The sequence below is a fragment of the Phoca vitulina genome, unplaced genomic scaffold (genome assembly GCF_004348235.1).
Source record: "Phoca vitulina isolate PV1807 unplaced genomic scaffold, GSC_HSeal_1.0 scaffold33, whole genome shotgun sequence".
Classification (NCBI taxonomy): Eukaryota; Metazoa; Chordata; class Mammalia; order Carnivora; family Phocidae; genus Phoca; species Phoca vitulina.
The window spans coordinates 8,543,946-8,563,887 of NW_022589736.1; the positions used below are offsets into that span (position 1 = coordinate 8,543,946).

Consider the following 19,942-nt stretch of genomic DNA (forward strand, 5'->3'; position numbering starts at 1 on the left):
ACAGCCTTTTCCTTCAAAGAAGGAAGGGATTTAAGCATGTTTGATGCAGTGAGAATGGAACCAGTGATGAGGGAGGGAAGGAAAACACAGATGAGGGAGGAGAGAATCAAGAGAATGAGAGGCCCAAGAATGAGGAAGAGATGGATCCCGGAGCACCAGTGGAGGAGGAACATTAGCCAGGGGGTGAGGCATTTTTTTTTTCATTGTAAAAAGGAGGGGAGAATGGGAGGGGAGACCCAGATGAAGTTAGGTTATAGCCCTGTGATCACAAAGTCAGGCTGTTCTCATCAGGAAAACTTCCATTTTTCTCAGTGAAGCAGGAAGCATGGCAACATGCTGAGAGTAAGGGGATGCGGTGTCAGAAGAAGGTCTAAAGTGGCTGCTGTAGAAAGCAAGCAGAATTGACGGGACAAAGCTTGAAAGCCTGGCTGAAGATGGAAATCATGTATAGCATCATGAATTTGCAGAGTTGCACAATTTTGTCCAGTAAAACTCATCAAGCTCTGTATCCACACTGGGGAAAGTAGATAGTTGGATTCAGCCATAGCCCCAGGGGTCCTAGCTTTAGAAAGGAAAGCATATCACCTCACATGGCACCGTTCATGCTCATCTTCTCCCAGGACCAGGGGAAAGCTCTGGGGGAGGAAAGAGTAGCTGTTTTCATCTTTGTCAACTTCAGGCTGAATGATCCCTGGCCTGTATAATCAATACTATTTCTACCTAACTGATCTAGTCCTTTAAGCAGCTGATGGGATATAGCTCAAAGTTTATATTCTTCCTAACAATGTGGAATATGGTTACAACACCTGCCCCAAGAAATTATCTCCCACAAACAGCCAACTGATAAACAAACTTGGAGAATACAATCTACATATGCCACAGAGACATAAAAGGAACATTAAATTTGGAGCCAAGAGATCAGGGTTCACTGCTAGTAATTTGTTGTGTGACCCCTGATCAAGTTTCTTAACTTCTACAAGATTCAACGTTTCCTCTGTAAACCACAAATGACCCGCCTGATGCAAAGGACTTTAGGAGTAAATGATCCCATGTATCCAGGCACTTGGCACAGTGCATGCTCAACAGATGTCACTTTCCTTTCTATTTTTCCTTCTTCTCTCCAGCCCTGAGTTTATGTGATTCTACGACTTAACAGGAATGGTCTAGAAAACTAAATGCCATAAGTCTATAATTTTCAAATGTTTAGGTAAGAAACAGATTGAATATGCCCTAAATTCCATGACATAAAACTGCATGAAATAATTACTCTTGCTACACAAAATGGGACATAGTATTTTCTGTTCTATTCTATTTCATTTTTATTTATTTTTTATTTTTTTTAAAGATTTTATTTATTGGGCGCCTGGGTGGCTCAGTTGGTTAAGCGACTGCCTTCGGCTCAGGTCATGGTCCTGGAGTCCCGGGATCGAGTCCCGCATCGGGCTCCCTGCTCAGCGGGGAGTCTGCTTCTCCCTCTGACCCTCTTCCCTCTCGTGCTCTCTGTCTCTCATTCTCTCTCTCAAATAAATAAATTAAAAAAAAAAAGATTTTATTTATTTATTCATAAGAGACAGAGAGAGAGAGAGAGAGGCAGAGGGAGAAGCAGGCTTCCCGCCGAGCAGGGAGCCCGATGCGGGACTCGATCCCAGGACCCTGGGATCATGACCTGAGCTGAAGGCAGACGCTTAATCATCTGAGCCACCCAGGCACCCATGTTCTATTTCATTTTTAAAGATATGTTCATCATAAACCAATAAATTAATTTCATAATCTAATAATGGATCATGTCTTGCAGTTTAAAAAACACGGTGTAAGAGGCTCATTTTTCTATCACTGAAATCAGTACATAAATGGACCACAGAATGGAAAATGCAAAACACACAACTAAATGAACTTCTCCCAAAACTGCAAGAAAGACGTTTCAGCTTATGTTCATAAAAGACTTGGCTTCTTGCTCACCCAGGCTGTGAAGAGTCATCTTATCTGATGATAAACTCATAGCACTTGGTTTGCTCTGGAAACACCAGTGTCCTGACAGCACTCTACTTACTAGGCACTTATTTTAGTCCTCACTCAGGGTGAATGGCTCAGGGGGCTGGAGATGAGCAAGAGGATAAGAGAGCCAAGGGTTGTTAAGGGTCTGCTCTTTGTACTTTTACCTAAAGAGTGGTAGTAAATGCCACAGACACACTTAGAGGGGAAGCCTCCGGGCTTACCCTGCTCTCTTGCACTCACCTGCTGTGCTCAAACCAGACTGTATTCCTTTCCTTTGCTAAGCTGTCATGCTCACATGCTGTCAGGCCATTCTGCAAATGCCATTCCCAACTTCTGGAACATTCTCACCTGGCTCACTGCCACCTCCCCGAGCCATCACTTTTCCTGAGATAACTTCTCAGACACCCTAAATCTAGGTACTCCCATGTACATCCCCAGGACAGCACGTCCACATTCACTCTGCACTGATTTACTGAGGGCCTACTATGTGCCAGGCCCTATAGCACCTGGGATACAGCTATGGATGAAACACTAGTCCCGTTCTAGAGGAGGAAATAGACAAGAAATCAACAAATATGTAATATAGTTGCCCACCATAATATTATAAACTGACATATGGCAATATAAATACACGATGAAATTATCACACCTCATTATAATTTCCTCTTGACTTGTGTGCATCTCCCCTATGGATTATACGTACAGTGTGTGGCTCTGAGCCTCATAACAAAAGCCTGATGAATTAAAGTATAGCCCTCAACCTTTTGGCTCTCTCCATTGTCCTGAGAATTTGTCTTGTTTTGATCGCATATAAGACATAATTTAACTTTTAATCTGCAAAGGGTCTGTTCCACATATTTAGAGTTATTAGCACTAACGCCATGCTTACTTGATTCTCGACAACGACTTATTTCTAAATCACGAGGTCCTTCATGTAGGTGGCGGCAACCCTACTTAGAGGGACCTTTTATCTTTCAGGAGCCCTCCTGCCTATGGGTTCCCTAGTCCTTCAGGGGATGCTTGAATAGTAGTTCCTCCAGTGATTCTGCACTAGAGAAAAGTATACAAGCACAGGAGAGGGAGGAAAAACCAATAAATTCAGGAGTAGCATCAGCCCATAGACCCCTGAATCTAGCATCAAGCAATTTTGCAAAAAGTTCATTGGTTACCACCTCACAACACATTAGGATGACCACTATCAAAACAAACAAACAAAAATCAGAAAATACCAAGTGTTGGTGAGGCTGTGGAGAACCCAAAACCTTTGTGCACTGTCAGTGGGGATGTGAAATGGTGCAGCCACTGTGGAAAACAGTATGATGTTTCCTCAAGAAATTAAACATAGAATTACCATTTAATCCAGTCAAAAGATTTTAAAGCAGAGACTTAAAGAGCTATTATACACCCATGTTCAAAGCATTTTTATATGTAAACCAAAATGTGGAAGCAACCCGTGTCCATGAACAGATGAATGGATAAACAAAACAGGATATATACACACAATGGAATATTATTCAGCCCTTAGAAGGAAGGAAATTCTGACACATGCTACAACAGAGATGAATCTGAAGGACATGAAGGTAAGTGAAATAAGCAAGACACAAAAAGACAAACACTCTATGATTCATTTCTATGAGGGGCCTAGAGTAGTCAGATTCATAGAGACAAAAAGTAGAAGGGAGGGTTCCAGGGGCTTGAAGGAGGGAGAACAGGGATTGTTAATGCAGACAGAGTTTCAGTTTTGCAGGATGAAAGAGCTCTGTGGACAGATGGAGGTGATGGTTGCACAACAGTATGAATGTAATTAATGCCACTGAACTGTACATTTCAAAATGATTAAGATGGTGAATTTTATGGTATGTGTACAATTCTACCACAATTAAAAAAAAAAAAAAAGAACTTGAACTGGTAGGTTGTCCAGCTCTGTGTCAGAATCAGACAAACCTGACTCTAGCACATACCAGCTCTAAGAGCCAGGTGAGTGACACAACTTCCTTGAGCCTCAGTTTCTTCACCCATAAAATGAAAATGGTGATGACAATATCTAATTTATAAAAGCTTTGCGAAGATTAAATGAGATAGTAATGTTTGTCAAATACAAAATTCTGAGTTTCATATCTGGTACATATAAGTACTAATGCATCAATAAAACCATGCTCTATTGCTTTTGTTGGCTCTGATCATTATCATTAATCGTCATTATTACTAGCTTAACTCAAAAATTAACATCAACCTGTAGAAGTATGTCCCGCCAAAGTGAGTACCTTACAAATCTGCTAATTTAATCCCAGAGCAGAAATCTATGATTCTAGGCTGGGGTAAACTATTCCTTAATTTTTGAAGTCTTTGATTCTCACTTTGCCCCAAGGATATTTTTAGACGACAGAGCAATGTGAATTTGTGTATAAATGCTTGATGCGTTAAGATAATGAAGATATTTCCCTTACTGCAAGAAAAAACCTTCTGATTCACCTTTCTGCCTCAATGTTTTTCTGAGTTTCTCATGATTTCTTCTGTAACAAGCAGAATAGGTGTGAAAAGGCAAAATGAGATGCATTGCTGTTTGAAAATGAAACATTTGAAATTTTAATATGGACAGAAACAGAAAGAAGAAGTTAAATGTTATGTATGTCACCATAGACTACTTTCTCTACTTTCAATGACAAATTTGATTTGGAGCAACAAAATTATATAAATATAGCATCACATGATACATCTGTGTTCTCTGGGATTTTTCATCATATAATAATTTCTTTATTTTAAACAACTTAGGAAAATTACTTCAAAAAAAGAAAAGGTTGAACCCTATAAAAAGAAAATCACCTGAGATGAAATATACCCTTATTAACAGTCACATGCAATATTCTCAGGGGCAAACATATAATCAGTAAGTCTAAAACATGAAATGCATTAAAAACAGGATGAACTAATTCTCATTCCTATTTTAAAGGAAGGCAAATGTCCTATCATTAAATCCTGCATTATGAGGGGATTTGAGGACTTTACTCCTGGATGCCAGTTACAGAGTTGCACTGTAAGCCCACACTCAAAAAATCCTGGACCCAGTCCACAGAGAATTTTAGATAACACATCAAGTTCATTATACAGAAGAATCGCGTGTTTCCCACAGAAGAAAGGGGATATATTACAACGGAATGAGGGACCTTTATAGAAATGACAAAAGACAAATGCGCTATTCAAGGGAACCTCCAGTACCTGTTCTGAACAAGTGAAACTGAGGATTAGTGTTGAAAGGGATCTTTGAGATGATAAGAAGGACCAAGAGAAATGGCAACAGCAAAAGAAATTGCAGTTCCAGTAGCTGACCCATGTACATTCAAAGCAGACTCGATAAGAGAGTTTCTGTCCTTAGAAGGTGGGCCCGGGAGGAGATCTGACAAAGAAGCTTGCCCAAGCACCACTTGGCATTCTGAGCCACCATAGCACAAGACGGTGGCGGAAGTGAACATGACAAAGTGGAGGGTGGTGATAAGAGTCTTCCCTGGAACTTTACATTTTAAAAGTTTACAAGAAAATCACAGGAGGTTGAAAACAAAGGCTGGTGATGCTGAACAGGTGACTCTTGAAATCAGAGATAAACGTTTAAGAGACAGAAGAAAAAAAAACCCAAATCAAACAAAACAACTTAATTTAGTCTTAATCACTAACTGGGAGGAGTTTCACAGCTGAGGCTTTGAAGGTTTGAGAAGGTCTTCCTATGCCCAGGGTTTAAATATACATACGTTCAATCAGCAGAAGAAAGGGACTAACAAGATCAATCTGTGGCAGACACCTGCCTCAAACAATGGCACTGATCTCAGAGGGATTTTAAACAGCTGTGCATAAACTTCAAAAGTAATTTGCAACCAAATTAGTAAACGTCACCCTCTTTCCCACTAGACACAGCATTTTTAAAAGAGATTAAGCATCCACAATAAGCCTGCCATTTTACAAGTTACCCAAGACAAGTTAGGAAACAAATGAAGATGGTGATTCTCAAGGTTGGGGTATGGGGTGGACCCAGGAGCCGAGGAGCAGGGCTCCTGTGCCAAACAGCCCTGCCAGGGAAGGGGCCGTGGTGGTGACGGCTTCTACAGAGGTGCAAGGGGAGCATGGAGAAAACCAGTGCAGCTGCGGCCAGACTCGTGCTGGGGTGGGCACCTGGCGCTGGCAGGACCACACCCTCCCGGGGCGCTGCACCCTCACCATGGACGGCCGGGGGAGAGCAGCGAGTTCTCGATTCTCCCTCCACGTTACCACCCCGGTCTCGTCAGCTTGTGCCATGACTGCACCACCTTTTCTTAGCGCCACTTTGAGCAGGACAACCCCAAAGGTCAACGCAGCTCCATGGCACGCTCCTGGCAGAAAGAATCAGTCTCCAGTGGGGCCAGCCTTTGGGCTTCTCTTCATTCATGACTACAGGGAGTGCCCCAGCCTTTGGCGTGAACAGTCCCTTTCACACTGATAACTGGGGCTCTTAAAAATTCGATGAAATACAGATATTTAACTCTACTTTCTTAACACGTGGCCCTGAATGCTGATACACAAACAGGCTCACTTGAGGTTACAGGACTGAGCACCAGACTTTTTTTTTTTTTTTTTTTTTTCTGTATCTATCACAGAGCCGCCTCACCCTACCCCAGGCCCTTGAAAAGAAACTTGAGTTTGTCTAGAAGTGAGTCTTGGCAGCCTTGTCTGCTGCTCCTGCAAACCCCAAGAAAACAAGTTATTCTCTCCTGTGGGCAGGTCACCATCTGCATCAACCACCTCTCCTTCAAATGTTTGCCAAGGATATAAAACTTTCCACCTTCCCTCCCTCCCACCCCAATCAGTTCAGGTAAGAGGGGGAAAAAGCGAGAAGGAAGAGAAGGCGTCCCCAGCCCCAGCCCCGGTGGCGTCCCCACGGCCAGGGGCCGTAGCATCCCGCGCCACCCGCACGCAAGAAACCACGGGAAGCGAGTGGCCAAAGTTCGCTGCGCTCTAGTCGCTCTGCGGCTTGGCTGTCAGCCCGCGCCCCCCGCCCCGGAACGTCTCAAAGCGGGAGCCGGACGGGCCTCCCCCCCCTCGCCGGGCCGCGCTTCCGGCCCCGCGCAGACCCCCCTGCCCTCCTCCGGCCGGCGACGGGGCGCCCAGGCACCTACCTTCAGGCGGGGCGGCCGGGGTCCCAGCGCGCTGCTGCTCGGCGGCCGCGCGGGCACTTGCGGGGCCCGGCGCCGGCCAGGGGGCGCTCGTCACCCCGCCGCCCGAGCGCCCGAGCGGGCTCCGCGGACGCCCGCCCAGGAGCCCGCGCCCCGCGCCGCGTCCCCTCCCACTGAGGCCGCGCTCCTCCCCGGCGCTGCTCGCCCGGCTGCCGCTCGGCCCTGGGTAGGACCCGCCGCGCGCCCCCGCCGCCGGGAGGCGGAAGGTCGCCGGAAGGGGGGCCGAGCACCAGTCGCGGGCCGAGCGCGCGGGGATTCTGCGCCTCACCAAACTGAAAATCGAAAAGGATCCTTCCAAAGGGAAGGATCAAGGGCATTCGGTAAAAAGAACTTCGTCGGTTTTGTCTTGTTTTTACGCTAGAAAGGGCTCATCAACATTGTTCTGAAGTTTTCTTTTAAAGTGACCTACACGAGGGGCGCCTGGGTGGCTCAGTTGGTTAAGCGTCTGCCTTCGGCTCAGGTCATGATCCCAGGGTCCTGGGATCGAGTCCCGCATCGGGCTCCCTGCTAGGCGGGGAGCCTGCTTCTCTCTCTGCCTCTGCCTCTCTTTCTCTCTCTCTCTCTGACTCTCATGAATAAATAAATAAAAAAAACATTAAAAAAAAAAAAAAACGTTACAAAGTGACCTACGCGAGGAGGTTTGGGTGGATCTTTTCTAGGTTGAGCCCTACCTACGATTTTATTTTTTTTCCGTTTTTGCACACTGTGGGTCTTATGTATAATTTCCAAAGTTGCATTGCTTTAAATTTGACAGCCCTTGAAACTGCAACGTAATGTCCTCACAGTGCATTTGTTATTTGAAGACTTGTACACCTCGTTGGTGATGCTAATGGTAATCATGATGAGGATAATTGGTAATCATGATGAGGATAATTGGTAATCATGATGAGGATAATCGGTGTGGTTTTTCCTATACTCCATAGAGTTAATTTTTCATTCAGGTTAGAAAACTGTATGTCTGGTTACCGATATTATTACAGAGCTATTCTCTCTCAATTATGACACACATGATTAAAATGTACTTGGTTCAGTACATTTGCGACTATCATGTACTAAGACCAGATAAGTCTGCGAAATAATTTCTTTTTTGAGAGAGAAAGATTTAAAAGGTATAAAAGAGCAAAACCTTGGCTTAGTAGGCTTTTCTGATCATGGATGTATAGAGTGTCCGCTGAAAAGGACCTCTTACTACAGCTAATTCCAAACGTTCAATCTACAGATGAAAAATGTAGACCCAGAGGGTTTTGGTGACTTGAGCAATTCACACTGCTACTTTGTGGCAAGCCTGTGCTGGGAAACCAGATATGGTGACTCTTACCCCTAAGCTATATGAATTTAGCAAAACAAACACATACACCTTTTAAGGATAAACATGTAATCCCCGAAAACGAGCCCCTCTCCTACACTTGTTAACATCTAACAGCATTGAATTGACCCTCAGGCACAATCAACCAGCACAAAGGCTGCCACCTCTTGGAAATTCTAGCCAGGAGGTATAAGGATGGACGGAACCTCAGATGTGCTGCTCACCATGGCATCATGAGAGCCTGGCACATAGTAGGCACTTGCTGTATACCTGCTATCAAAATTTGGTGGCAAAAGGTAGGTATGGCTGGGAACAAGGTGGCAGAGCTGGGGCAGAATTAGCCCCACTGAGAAGTCCAGCTTCTCTCTCCAGACTGCAAAAGAGAAACCTCCTAGTTCAAAATGCCTTCCTCCTGGTTCTTCTCTAGCCGTCCTTAAATGGAGCCTATTACATCAAGAAGAGATGGCCAACTGCCAATGCTGCAATGCCCAAAAGATAGTGAACACACCGGTCCCCCTGCTGGGGTTTTCATTGACCATTTGAGAAACAGGTTACGGACCTATAGAAGTTCAAGGGGAATCCATATGTCCTTTTAATGTAGTCTATAGTCAGTGGCTTTAAAGAAGTTCCAAATAATGATGATCATGTCCTGAGAACGTGTATACCAAGCAATGTGATGAATAAAGTACCAGAACCAGGATTCAAGCTCAGGCCCATGTGAAGCAGCCCCCTGAAGCACCGTTGAATATTGTCTCCATTCTGCAGCCAATTCCTCTGTTTTCTGCTGGGCTTTCCTTTGGACAACTGGTCTCTGGGGCCCCATGCCACTCTACTATTCTGTAACCACGTAGTCTTACAATTGGAACCCCATTAATCTAAAGACTGAATCTTTTAAAACAATATTCATCATATGTCTAGGAAGAGGTTTTTGCTTTTTGTGGGTGTTTGTTTATTTGTCTTGAATCCCACCTAAAAGAAAAAAATCCAGATCTGTTCTTGTTACATGCTAGGTGTCAGGGATAGTGGTAGATCTTTTTGATCCCAGCGTCTTGTGCGGCTAGCCTCCTCCTTCCCCAGGCTACAAGGTATTTCTGTTTTATATCAGACATCGTCTCATTGTTTTATAAACACAGCTGCTGCTCAGAAGTTCTGCACACCTTTGTTTCCTGGAAGAGGAAATGGCCTTTCCTGGAGGGGGACTACATGTGGGTGGGGAGGTTCCACTCATTACATGAAACAACTCAAACTTTTGGTTGTGTACTTCTTTTCCCCCTCAGATTCTGCCCTAAAGTTTCCTGGAATGATGCTGAATGCACACTGTGGTACAGCAGCTTCAGTCCCCCTTAGCCGGAACAGGCATGATTCCTGCTTTGGATCCAGAGCTAAGAAATAAACAACTTCAAGAATCTTATCTCCGGAGAGATCACAGTCCATCTTCCTTCAACTGGGAATTTGCAAAAGGGACCCTGAGACATCACCTTGCTTTTATTTGGGACCTAGTTGGCGATTATCCTCTGTCTCCAGAAGAGACCACATCTTGCATCTGTGAGGTTCACCTTCCATAAAGGATTTAGGAAAGAAATTAAAGAGACGATGTTCTTATTATGAGCCTCAAATCGGAGGAAGATGGTATTTGGGGAGAAGTAGGACATGACAAACAGACAGTTTGAACAAAGGATTATTTAACAAGGACACTTCTGTCTCTGCAGTAAGTCACCACTCAGAGGGAAACCAATTTGGACAATTTCATGAGAAGTTGGCTACCCAGCTGTCAGTCTCCCAAAGGCCTCGCAGAGATTGTTTTTAGTCAGTCTGGATCCTCAGAAGAATTGGTATGGAATTAGAAGACAATGATCTGCCCTAACCAAAGACCTGAGAAACATGTGGAGTCCAGTGTAAATTTATTCACAAAATGTCAAAATTATTCTAGGAGCTATAGATGAAAGTGACAGAGGCGCAGAAGGAAAACAGGTATTTTAAATTCACAGCTTGGACAAGGGAGAGGGAGATTTTTTTTTTCCTATTCAATCTAATTTTATGCATTCAAATGGGAAAAAGGATAATTAGAAGTTAGAAATTTTTGTTGCAAGAAGAGAGCTCTAAACACTGAAGCCAAAACCGGCCCTCCCCTTAGGGAGTAGATAAACCTTGATTTCTATTGGTAATAAGAGTGATACCATCTCTTCCAAAACATGAGGGGGAATGGTGAATACTGATTCTATCCTGACGTTAAAAAGTAACAATATTCATAATGTGATGTTTTTGAAAGTTCCATTGTTGTTATGTATGCTTAGTAATGTTAAGCTAGTTTTAAAATCTCAGACAAGGTATGGGAGGTAGGTATTATATCTTCATTTAAGAAAAGGGTGATGAGTAACCTCATAGTGGCTAATATTTATTGTGCATTTATGTCATGTGCCAGGGCATGATGTGGAACACTTTAATTACTTTATTTGATTGTTACAATGAATCCCACGAGACGGGGAATATCCTCTTCATTTTACAGATGTGACAGCTGAGCCTTAGAGATCAAACAGATGATTTGCCAGTCTCACTGAGCCAGTAAGTAATGGGGTATGGCTTGACTCCTAGTCAGTTGAGCCCCAAATTCATGACTTCTGCCATTATATACACAGAAACAAGACAAGATCTGAAATTATAGCCTGACTCTTGAAACAGTAAAGGAATTGTGTATGGTTACAGATGTCCTAATTAACATGGTATTCTGAAAAGAGTTAACAGATGTATATATGGCCAATGTATAAATTACAATGTATCAAAATGCTCTCTTAACAAGGCAGCCATAGAAAATAAAGCAGAATTCAATCTTTAATGATGTAGAACATTTAGAGGTCATTTTTTTTCTTGAACATCAACTATTATTACATTACAGAAGAATGAAATTGAGCATGATAGTGTCTCCTCTCCACCCCCATCCCATTTTTTTAAAAGATAGAGGAGTTATAAAAACACTATATTGCTGTCTTCTTTTAGTTGTGGCTTCTGAAATCCTATAGCACTGATTTTTTTTTAAGTCATCACTGACAACAAAGAGACTCTAATTGTAACATAGGTATCTGAATCAGATAGCAAATTGTAACATTTTCAATGTTGTTATAGCAGAGATACAAGTTAACACAATAAACTTTTGGTGTGTTTGTGAGGTCTAAGGGTAGAAGTCAGGGAGAAAGGAAAGGTCCAGTATTTCTAAGGACCCCCAGATACAGTTCTGGATTTGGTGAGTCCAAGGATATCAGCATAATGAGTATGGCCCAAATGCATAAAAAATTCTGTCTGAAACTAAAGAGGTATTGATTAGATAGAGTCATCTATACAGACCCCTTTCTGTGATTCTCTTCCACTGAAAAGCAAAAGCAACCTGAAAGTCCAAAAGACTGAACATTTGATGAGAAATTCTCCCCAGGGAGGACTAATAAATCTGAGAACTAATCTGTGAATCCCAGGGGAAGAAATCAAGATGAAACCTGTCATATTTATGAATTTGATTATTACAATTCTACAATTTGACATAATGCAGTTGCCTAGGATTTTAAAATCTATTAGTGAAGGCACATTACTTTAGAGTAAACCACTTTATTCTCTCAATCCCCTTTTTTAAAAAAAAGCAAACACCACATCTGCCCCTCACTACTCTCTTCTTCATCCATACCCTCAAACACACCATTTATGGTTTTATTTTGACCACACATACACACACACACATACACACAGAATTTATGTTGGACTACGTGGGATAGTCTGTCAGGTTTCTTCCAGCTTTAAAATTCTGAAAATAAATGCCAATTATATTTTTTTTATTTTTTATTTTTAGGTGTCTGTTAATGTTTATTAAACTGTACAGATTAACATTCCCATTTTCTAGATGAAGAAACTGAGACCCAAAGAGAGACAGTAACTTGTCCAGGGCTGCCGCGAACATGCAGACGCCTGCCGTGCTCTCGCTGCTGCTTGTGTGCACGGGCCTCATGGAAGCACTGCCGCAGGTACGGGGCTCCGCACTGGGCCCAGGCCAGCCGGGAGCTGCACTGTTGGCTTGCTCGGAACCCCGGGAGGAGGGGCCGCGGGAGGAGAGAAGGACTGATATTTCCGGTGGGGCTCGCCCGGCCTGCGGGACAGCCCCTGACCCGGTGTCTGAGCGCGCAGCTACTTTGGCGCCTTCAGCGTCCTTCTCCATAGGTTCCCATTCTCCTGAGGCTCATCCTCTCAGGCCTCACTGCTCCGCCTCCGCCAGGCCCAGGGCCACCCCGTCTCTCGACGAGACCTCTTCTCTCAAGAACTGCCCCTGGACATGGCCCCAGCCTCCTTCGATGACCAGTATGCCGGCTGTGCAGCCGCCATGACGGCCGCTCTCCCAGACCTCAACGAAACCGAGTTCCAGGCCAACAAGGTGTACGCTGATGGCTGGGCGCTGGCGAGCAGCCAGTGGCAGGACCGCCAGGCCTGGGGACCAGAGTGGGGCCCCAGGCCTACCCGGCCGCCCCCGCCGCCCCCTGGCTTCCGCGATGAGCACGGCGTGGCCCTCCTGGCCTACACCGCCAACGGCCCCCTGTTCATGCAGTTCAACGCCGCCGTGCGCGAGGCGGGCCGCTCCAGAGCCCACTACCTCCACCACTTCTCCTTCAAGACACTCCATTTCCTGCTGACCGAGGCCCTACAGCTGCTGCGCAGGGGCCAGCATTCTCCCCAGTGCCGCCAGGTGTTCCGAGGGGTGAGCGGCCTGCGCTTCCAGCCCGCGGGGGCCGGGGCCACTGTCAGGCTGGGGGGGTTCGCCTCCGCGTCCCTGCGGAAAGCTGTAGCCGAGGAGTTTGGGAAGGACACCTTCTTTGGCATCTGGACTTGCCTTGGGGTACCTATCAAGGGCTACTCCTTCTTCCCTGGGGAGGAGGAGGTGCTGATCCCCCCCTTCGAGACCTTCCAGGTGATCAATTACAGCAGACCCGCCCAGGGCCCCTCCCTCATCTACCTCCGGGCCCTGGGCAAGCATAGCACGTACAACTGCGAGTACATTAAAGGTAGGTAGGGCGCACGCCGGGTAGCACCTGTGCTCAAGACGGGCTCCCCCTCGGCCTCAGGGGACGCGTACATCAGTATCACAATCAAGTGAACACTGAGGGGGACCCAGTCCTGTCCCTCTGCCCCTCCACCCTGTGCATCTAAGGGGAGACAACCTTCTGAGGGAGTATGCCACTTGTCCTTGGAGGTACCTAAGCCGGAGCTGGTCACCTGCCTGCTGGGAGGCTGAAGAGGGTTTCCTGACTGAGGCAGGTGGCCATTTGAGGGCCAGACGGAACTGGTCAGGCTTTTATTAATTTCTGGTCACAGCGCTGACACCCAGACCATTGCTGCCAGGTATGAGTAAGAGGCCCAAACTCAGTTTCCAGGAGGGGCACGTGTATTCGACTGAATGGAAACCCTGTGCTGTCGTGTGGACCAGGTGGGGGTGCAGGTGGGGTGCTGAGACAGCAGTTGGGTGCCATGCCCCATAGTCCTAGCTCAGACTGTCTATCCCCCAGGACCGGCCAGAGGTGGAATCGTGAGGACAGGCCCAGGGTCTTTATCTCTGAAGGGGCCGCGGGTCCTGGCTGAGTGAGGCCCACTTTGCATAATTAGAGGCAGGTTGTTGGCTGGAGCTGTGGACCACATCTAAAATGGGAGAAGGTCCAGTGCAGCTTCCATTCCCACCTTGGTCAGCATCGTGGGTGTGCATGAGTTGACAGAAGGTGAGGAAGACATGCAAAGTACATGAACCAGTACCTCCTTGCCTGGGACAAGGTGTGGGAGAGGTGGTTACACTGGGAGGCAAAGTTACAGGCCAAGGAAGCAGGAGGAGCACCCAGAAGAGACCCTGGCTTTGAAGGCTGGCTCCCTTCTAGCTCTGCTGCTCACGGGTCAAGTCAAATGCCAGCAAGGGAGGTCCCACCAGAAGGAAGCTGAGTTAGGGGAAAATGTACTAGCTTCTCTGAGAACAAGCTGGGGATGGACCACAGGGTTCTGGGGTTCTTTCCTGTCCTGAGAGCTACTGAACCTTTGATTCTTTATTCTTTCTTCCCTACAGACAAGCAGTGCAAGTCTAGGCCTTGCCATCTGGGTAACTCAGGTAAGAGCTGCAAGCTTCTATGGGGCTCAGCTCAAGGATGAGCAGGCTGCCCTGGGGTTGGACTCCTCTCCTGGATGCACATCCGTCTTGAAAGGAAAACAACCCCCTTTTCATCAAAACAAGGAAACCCTCTTAAGCAGACCCCTGTGGGGGTGGTGAACCTCTCTTAGAGGACATATATGTGTGTATGGGGCAGTGGTCATGCAAGCTGACACATCTGCCCCCCAGTCTGGTGCTGCCCCTTTCCCTCACAGGAGGCCACTGATTGGGCCCCAGAGAGATCCGGGCTGCACTGAGGGGATGGAGGGAAGGGCCACTCCCACAGTCCTCCCTGGGCCTTCTCCTTCAGCCGCAGGACCCACTGTCTCTATTACTGCCCCCAGGGCTCCCTTAGACCATCTTCCAAGGTCGAGGTCAGGCCCTGGGTGCTGGAGACCTGGACTCTCATCCAGGCTCTGCCCTAACTCTCTCTGTGACCAATCAATCCCTCTCTGGGCCTCAGTTTTCCTATCTGTATAATAAGCATATAGACTAGATGATCCCCAGGTCCCTTTCAGCTGTGATTCTTTTCTTCCCTTGAATACCTGCTGCACCCGGGCCTGCCTGGGCCTCACTTCCCCAGGTGGGAAGGGGCTTTTCCAGGGAAACCAACTGGAATAGGCCAGGAAACTACAACCACTACTCCCCCTTGGGCCCCACCTCCCTCCTCCAGGGCTCTGTGAACAGTGGGCAGGAAGGAGCCCCAGCCTCCTCTTTGTCCCCACCATTCTCCATGACACAGTACCACTCAGAGTCCAGGCATCCTCACCACGACCCAGTGGTGTACGCACTGTCATTGCCCCTGTTCTACACATGAGGTTAACTAAGATCCAGAGAGGTGAAGCAACCAGCCCTACACACACAGCTAGTAAGGGGTGGGGTCCAGACAGCCAAACTCTGAACCACCACACTACCTGGCCCCCACCTCTCCCCAGACACCATCTCATTTTATCCTTACTGTGTAATAAAATATTGGAAGGGGGAAGAACAGGGAGTATTACCCTCATTATATAGTAAAGGGAGACCCAGAGACAGAAGTGACCTGCCCAAGGGGACAGAATGAGTCAGTGGCAGAGCCAGGGTCAGAATCCAGATCTCCAGCCTCCAACCAGCTTGAGTGCCGGTAATGTCATCTCAAGCACTGGACAAGGTTAGAATCCCCCCCGCCCTCCCACCCGGTCCACCAGTAATCAGGGGTTGGGCAGAGGGGCAAAGATGAGTGTCACTAGAACCCACTCACATGGCTTCCCCTTGTTCATCCCACCCAGCAATGGCTCATTTGTGTCAGTAGGGGGCAGGAGCACAGACCCTCCTAGGGACCTCTGCAAGGGGACCAAGGGCTCTTTCATCTGCCTGCCGTCCTCCCTGAATTCTTGCTCTCCATCTCTGGCTCCCACTGCACCTTGTGGGTCAGTGTTTCCAGCCCACTCTGCTCATTTCTCATCATGTTTCTTTGTGTACCTCATTTTGCCCTGAAACCTCGCTCTCTGCCTCTGTTTTTCCTACAGCCATCGGTCAAGGCCCCCCTTCTGCAGTCTGGTCCCTCCTACTGCCGCTCTGGTTCCTTGTCGGGGGAACTTTTCCATAGAGTCCAGGCCTGCCATGATCCATCCAACACTGAACAGCCCCACTTGCCCAACGTGCTGCCTCGACCTGACATGGGGATATCGGCCTCGCGTGTGTTTTAAGAGCAGCCAGGATCCATGGTGACTCCCTCTGCAGGGAACTCTGGGACTTTCTCTGGCAGCTGCCAGGTTTGCTGATGGAGAATTAAGGGAATCTGGGGACTGAGCCTTCCCCAAGGCTTTAAGAGTGAGTCACTGAATGGGGGTGGGGGTCTCTACAGCAGGCAACCACTCATTTGGAGATTGAAGATTAAACTAGTTTGGGGAAAGATTGGGGAGGAAAGCACTTGGCCATGGTATTTGCTGATGTTGCTCAAATGGCTCACATGTGCACCTGGAAAGCTCCTTTTCACTCTTCCAGGAAGCCTTCTCTGACCTCTCCCAGCTGGCTGGGTTAGGGGCCCTGCCTCTTTGCTCCCACAGGTCCCTGGCTGCTTCCCTACACCACGTGTCAATGTTTGTCTTCCATGTCAGACTGTGAGCTTCCTGAGGGCAGGGACTGGGTCTAAAGCACAGACATAGTGCCAGACAACTTGGGAAAGTCAGAAAGGAACAAACACCTTGTGAATGGCTCATCTCTGCATTGCCCCACCTTGGCCACTTTCAAGCTCTCTGAATGTCAGTGTGTGGGAATGATGTGGACTGACTCCAGCTCCAGAGGGCAGAGAGCAGGACAGACAGCAGGGACAGCATTAGGTCCTCTGCCAGGGTCTCAACTGAATGCTCAGTTGAATTCTTGTCAGCAAAGACATAATTTCTGCCCTGATTTATGCGTCCTAAGGCTCCTGTCTCTAGAGAGACAAACCTGGATCCCCAACTTCCACTACCATAGGCCCCAAGGGACATTAAAGAGGTGCTAGGCACACACTTTCTTTATTATGACTTGGGGCTTTGGGGTCAAATCCTCATGTGGCCTCCTGTTCTGGAAACGAGAGAATGAATCCTGAATCCCCTTCCCTGAGTCCCTAGGCAGGGACAGGCACGATCAAGTCCCTAACACAACAGCCACCGAGGAAGGAAGAGAAGACAAGGAAACACGGTCATTCTGTTTCTCCGGTAACCTGCACTCTCGCCACCAAAATCTCTAACACGCAGCATCAAAATTCAATTCAGTCCTTCCAGGACTGTGTTTCGACCTTGGCCCTTCTCAGAATTCCTCTTCTGTAGGAATTCGGGGAGTGGCAAGCTCTGGATTTCCCTTAAAGTTTAAGGCATATAGACAAGTGATCCCTGTGGTTTGTGAAGTCAGCAGTGCTGATCCTGGAGAGAGGGTGTCCCCGGCTCTTAGGCACAGTGGGGAGAGACTGGGTGGCCTATCCGAGAGCCAACCACCACCTGGCCTTTCCATCCCAGTCTGGATGGGCTGTGGCTGCACCAGACCCCTGGGACTCACAGGGCCTGCACCAGCACCAGGAGGCTCATGACCAGGGCCATGGAGAAGAAGATGCCCAGGAAGAAGCGATCCATGACACGGGCCAGCCGCTTCCAGTCCTCATGGCGGCGCTGGGCAGCCCGGTGGCTGTGAAAGGTGTTCGCGATGGTAGCTATGTGGTGCAGTAGGGCTTCCTGACGGCACAGATACCGTGGCTCGCGGCAAGGAACTGCTGGAGGGCGAGCACCTCCGTCAGGAGGCTGGGGACTGGGGGGTGACTCAAGTGGTCTCGACTGCCCACAGGGCTCCCCTCGTTCCTGCACGCACAAGCCCCGTGCCAGGCGTCCCAGCAGGAGGGCCCGAGCCCAGGCTGGCACTGGTCGGGCACTGGGACCACAGTAGTGCAGGTTCATGATAAGGATGGTGAGCGCCGTGGAGAATGTGACCATGGTCATGGTGGCCATGTAGTACTTCCCTGCAAGAGAGAGAGTGAGCTGGGGCCCAAAACAAGAACTCAGGGAGCCTGAGCTTGCCCACCGCCTCAACACAAACAGGCACCAGCTCACCCGCCGTGAGGCTCTCAGGACCCTCCAAACCAATGGATGGATCCAGGAAGGAGGTTAAGGGCCAAGATCTCCTCATCCCCTATTCTTACAAGTGAGTTCTCAGAAGCTACCTGCTGCCTAATTGTTCTCCTCACTGCTGGACGCTGCACTCCCCCACAGTCCGTGAAAAGTCACTCTCAGATGGTACACGCACAATCTGGGGCAAGTTACTGATCCTTTTGGCACAACTGGGATAACAGAACCTACCTCATAGGTTTGTGGTGGTGCCTCTCTGAGTTAATAAAAAAATGTCAAGTGCTTAGGAGAGGGCCTGGCACACAGCCAGAACTCAAGGCGTTTCGCCTGTTTGACAGGTGAGGGGTGGGGTGTCCTTCCTGGAAGGGGCCTACTCCTCTCCCCTCAATCTCTGAATGAGGCATGCACCCAGGACGCGCCCCCCTCCCGCACGGAATCGGCGCTGCTCTGCTAGGCCGTCCAGCTCCCGCTCCCCCGCCGCGCCCCGGTGGAGGGTGGAAACCGGTGAGCAGCGGCCGGGGTGGGGGACAGTCTCTGGGAGGGGACGGCTCTCTCCCCACCCCCTCACTCTCCCCACCCCGCCACCGCCCTGCACCGCGCCCTCGCGGCTCACCGATGAGCGGCACGCTCTCCGCAGGCGGCATGCTCTCGGCCAGGAGCAGCTGAAAGACGGTGAGCGCCAGCAGCACGGTGACGCCGAGCGACACCTTCTCGCCCGAGTCGGCGGGCAGGTGGAAGGCGAGCGGCGCGAGCAGCGAGAGGAGCGCGCAGGGCAGCAGCAGGTTGCACACGTAGGCGGCGGCGCGGCGGCGCAGCAGCAGCGGGAAGGTCCCGTCCGGGTAGGGCTCGGAGCAGCAGCCGTAGGTGCGTGCGCGCCGCCGCGCCGGCATGCCCAGCACGCGCCACCCCACGTTCTCCACGACGTCGGCCGGGCTGGCAGCGGCGCGCGCGTCCACGAGCCGAACGTCAGGCCGCCGCGCTGCGCGTCGAACGGGAAGGCCGACACGTCCAATAAACGCCAATTAAAAGAAAGTTCTGATTGTCAGTGATGGGGAATGTAATATAATTTGCTTCTAGTACTCATTGCTATTTAAATATATTCACTTGGAGGGGCGCCTGGGTGGCTCAGTAGGTTGGGCGTCTGCCTTCGGCTCGGGTCATGATCCCGAGGTCCTGAGATTGAGTCCTGCATTGGGCTCCTTGCTGGTGGGGAGCCTGCTTCCCCTTCTCCCTCTGCCCCTACCCCCTGCTTGTGCTCTCTCTTACACTCGCTCTCAAATAAATATATAAAAAATCTTAAAAAAATAAAAAATAAATATATTCACTGGAATAAAAAAATCAAATACTGTCAAGGAGTCATACACTGATAGCACAGGAAACACAGAAAATCTTTACTTTCTTCTTTGTGTACAGCTTTCCTCCCTACACCAGAGTCTCAACCATTCACTTTAAAGTACAAATTTTGTGGAACAAAAATATAAGTAATTTTTTCCTCACTAGTCAGAACAGTGGCCTAATGAGGCTAAATTGACCATATTTCACTGTTGTGGGAGTCAGTTAGATGTGTTCTGTTGCATTGTCACACTTCATCCCACAACCCAACTATCTTACCCATGAAATGTTTGTTTTTAACCCCAAATGGCAACCTTCGAGACTGATTATTTTTTTAAACTTATATTGGCTCATAAGTTGTAAGTAGATCCAAGCT

General features: G+C 48.2%; 3 protein-coding genes across 3 annotated transcripts in view; 1 reads left to right on the forward strand and 2 right to left on the reverse strand.

Annotated features, from left to right (window-relative positions):
• PRKCQ (protein kinase C theta) overlaps nucleotides 1–7,202 on the reverse strand; it is a 189,108-nt gene extending 181,906 nt beyond the window's left edge. The window contains exon 1 of the mRNA XM_032425911.1: nucleotides 7,137–7,202. The gene's annotated coding sequence lies outside the window, so the exon portion shown is untranslated. The remainder of the gene's footprint in view (nucleotides 1–7,136) is intronic.
• A 5,188-nt stretch (nucleotides 7,203–12,390) lies between these two features.
• Nucleotides 12,391–16,557, forward strand: LOC116645602 (GPI-linked NAD(P)(+)--arginine ADP-ribosyltransferase 1-like). Its single transcript, XM_032425939.1, has 4 exons — nucleotides 12,391–12,503; nucleotides 12,752–13,532; nucleotides 14,576–14,617; nucleotides 16,165–16,557. The coding sequence occupies exons 1-4, from the start codon at nucleotides 12,438–12,440 to the stop codon at nucleotides 16,242–16,244; spliced, it is 969 nt and encodes a 322-aa protein (XP_032281830.1). The 5' UTR covers nucleotides 12,391–12,437; the 3' UTR covers nucleotides 16,245–16,557.
• Nucleotides 16,558–16,561: 4 nt separating this feature from the next.
• Nucleotides 16,562–19,139, reverse strand: LOC116645603 (neuronal acetylcholine receptor subunit alpha-10-like). Its single transcript, XM_032425940.1, has 2 exons — nucleotides 18,848–19,139; nucleotides 16,562–18,128 (listed from the first exon to the last, which is right to left on the reverse strand). The coding sequence occupies exons 1-2, from the start codon at nucleotides 19,122–19,124 to the stop codon at nucleotides 17,671–17,673; spliced, it is 735 nt and encodes a 244-aa protein (XP_032281831.1). The 5' UTR covers nucleotides 19,125–19,139; the 3' UTR covers nucleotides 16,562–17,670.
• Between the last annotated feature and the right edge of the window lie 803 nt (nucleotides 19,140–19,942).

What these genes read in the sequence shown, in the direction of transcription:
- LOC116645603 (XM_032425940.1), bottom strand. Translation starts at nt 19,124, where the DNA reads ATGCCGGCGCGGCGGCGCGCACGCACCTACGGCTGCTGCTCCGAGCCC. An exon ending in GGAGAGCGTGCCGCTCATCG is followed by an intron (nt 18,129 to 18,847) that starts GTGAGCCGCGAG and finishes TCTCTCTTGCAG; the next exon opens with GGAAGTACTACATGGCCACC.
- LOC116645602 (XM_032425939.1), top strand. Translation starts at nt 12,438, where the DNA reads ATGCAGACGCCTGCCGTGCTCTCGCTGCTGCTTGTGTGCACGGGCCTC. An exon ending in CAACTGCGAGTACATTAAAG is followed by an intron (nt 13,533 to 14,575) that starts GTAGGTAGGGCG and finishes TCTTCCCTACAG; the next exon opens with ACAAGCAGTGCAAGTCTAGG. An exon ending in TTGCCATCTGGGTAACTCAG is followed by an intron (nt 14,618 to 16,164) that starts GTAAGAGCTGCA and finishes TTTTTCCTACAG; the next exon opens with CCATCGGTCAAGGCCCCCCT.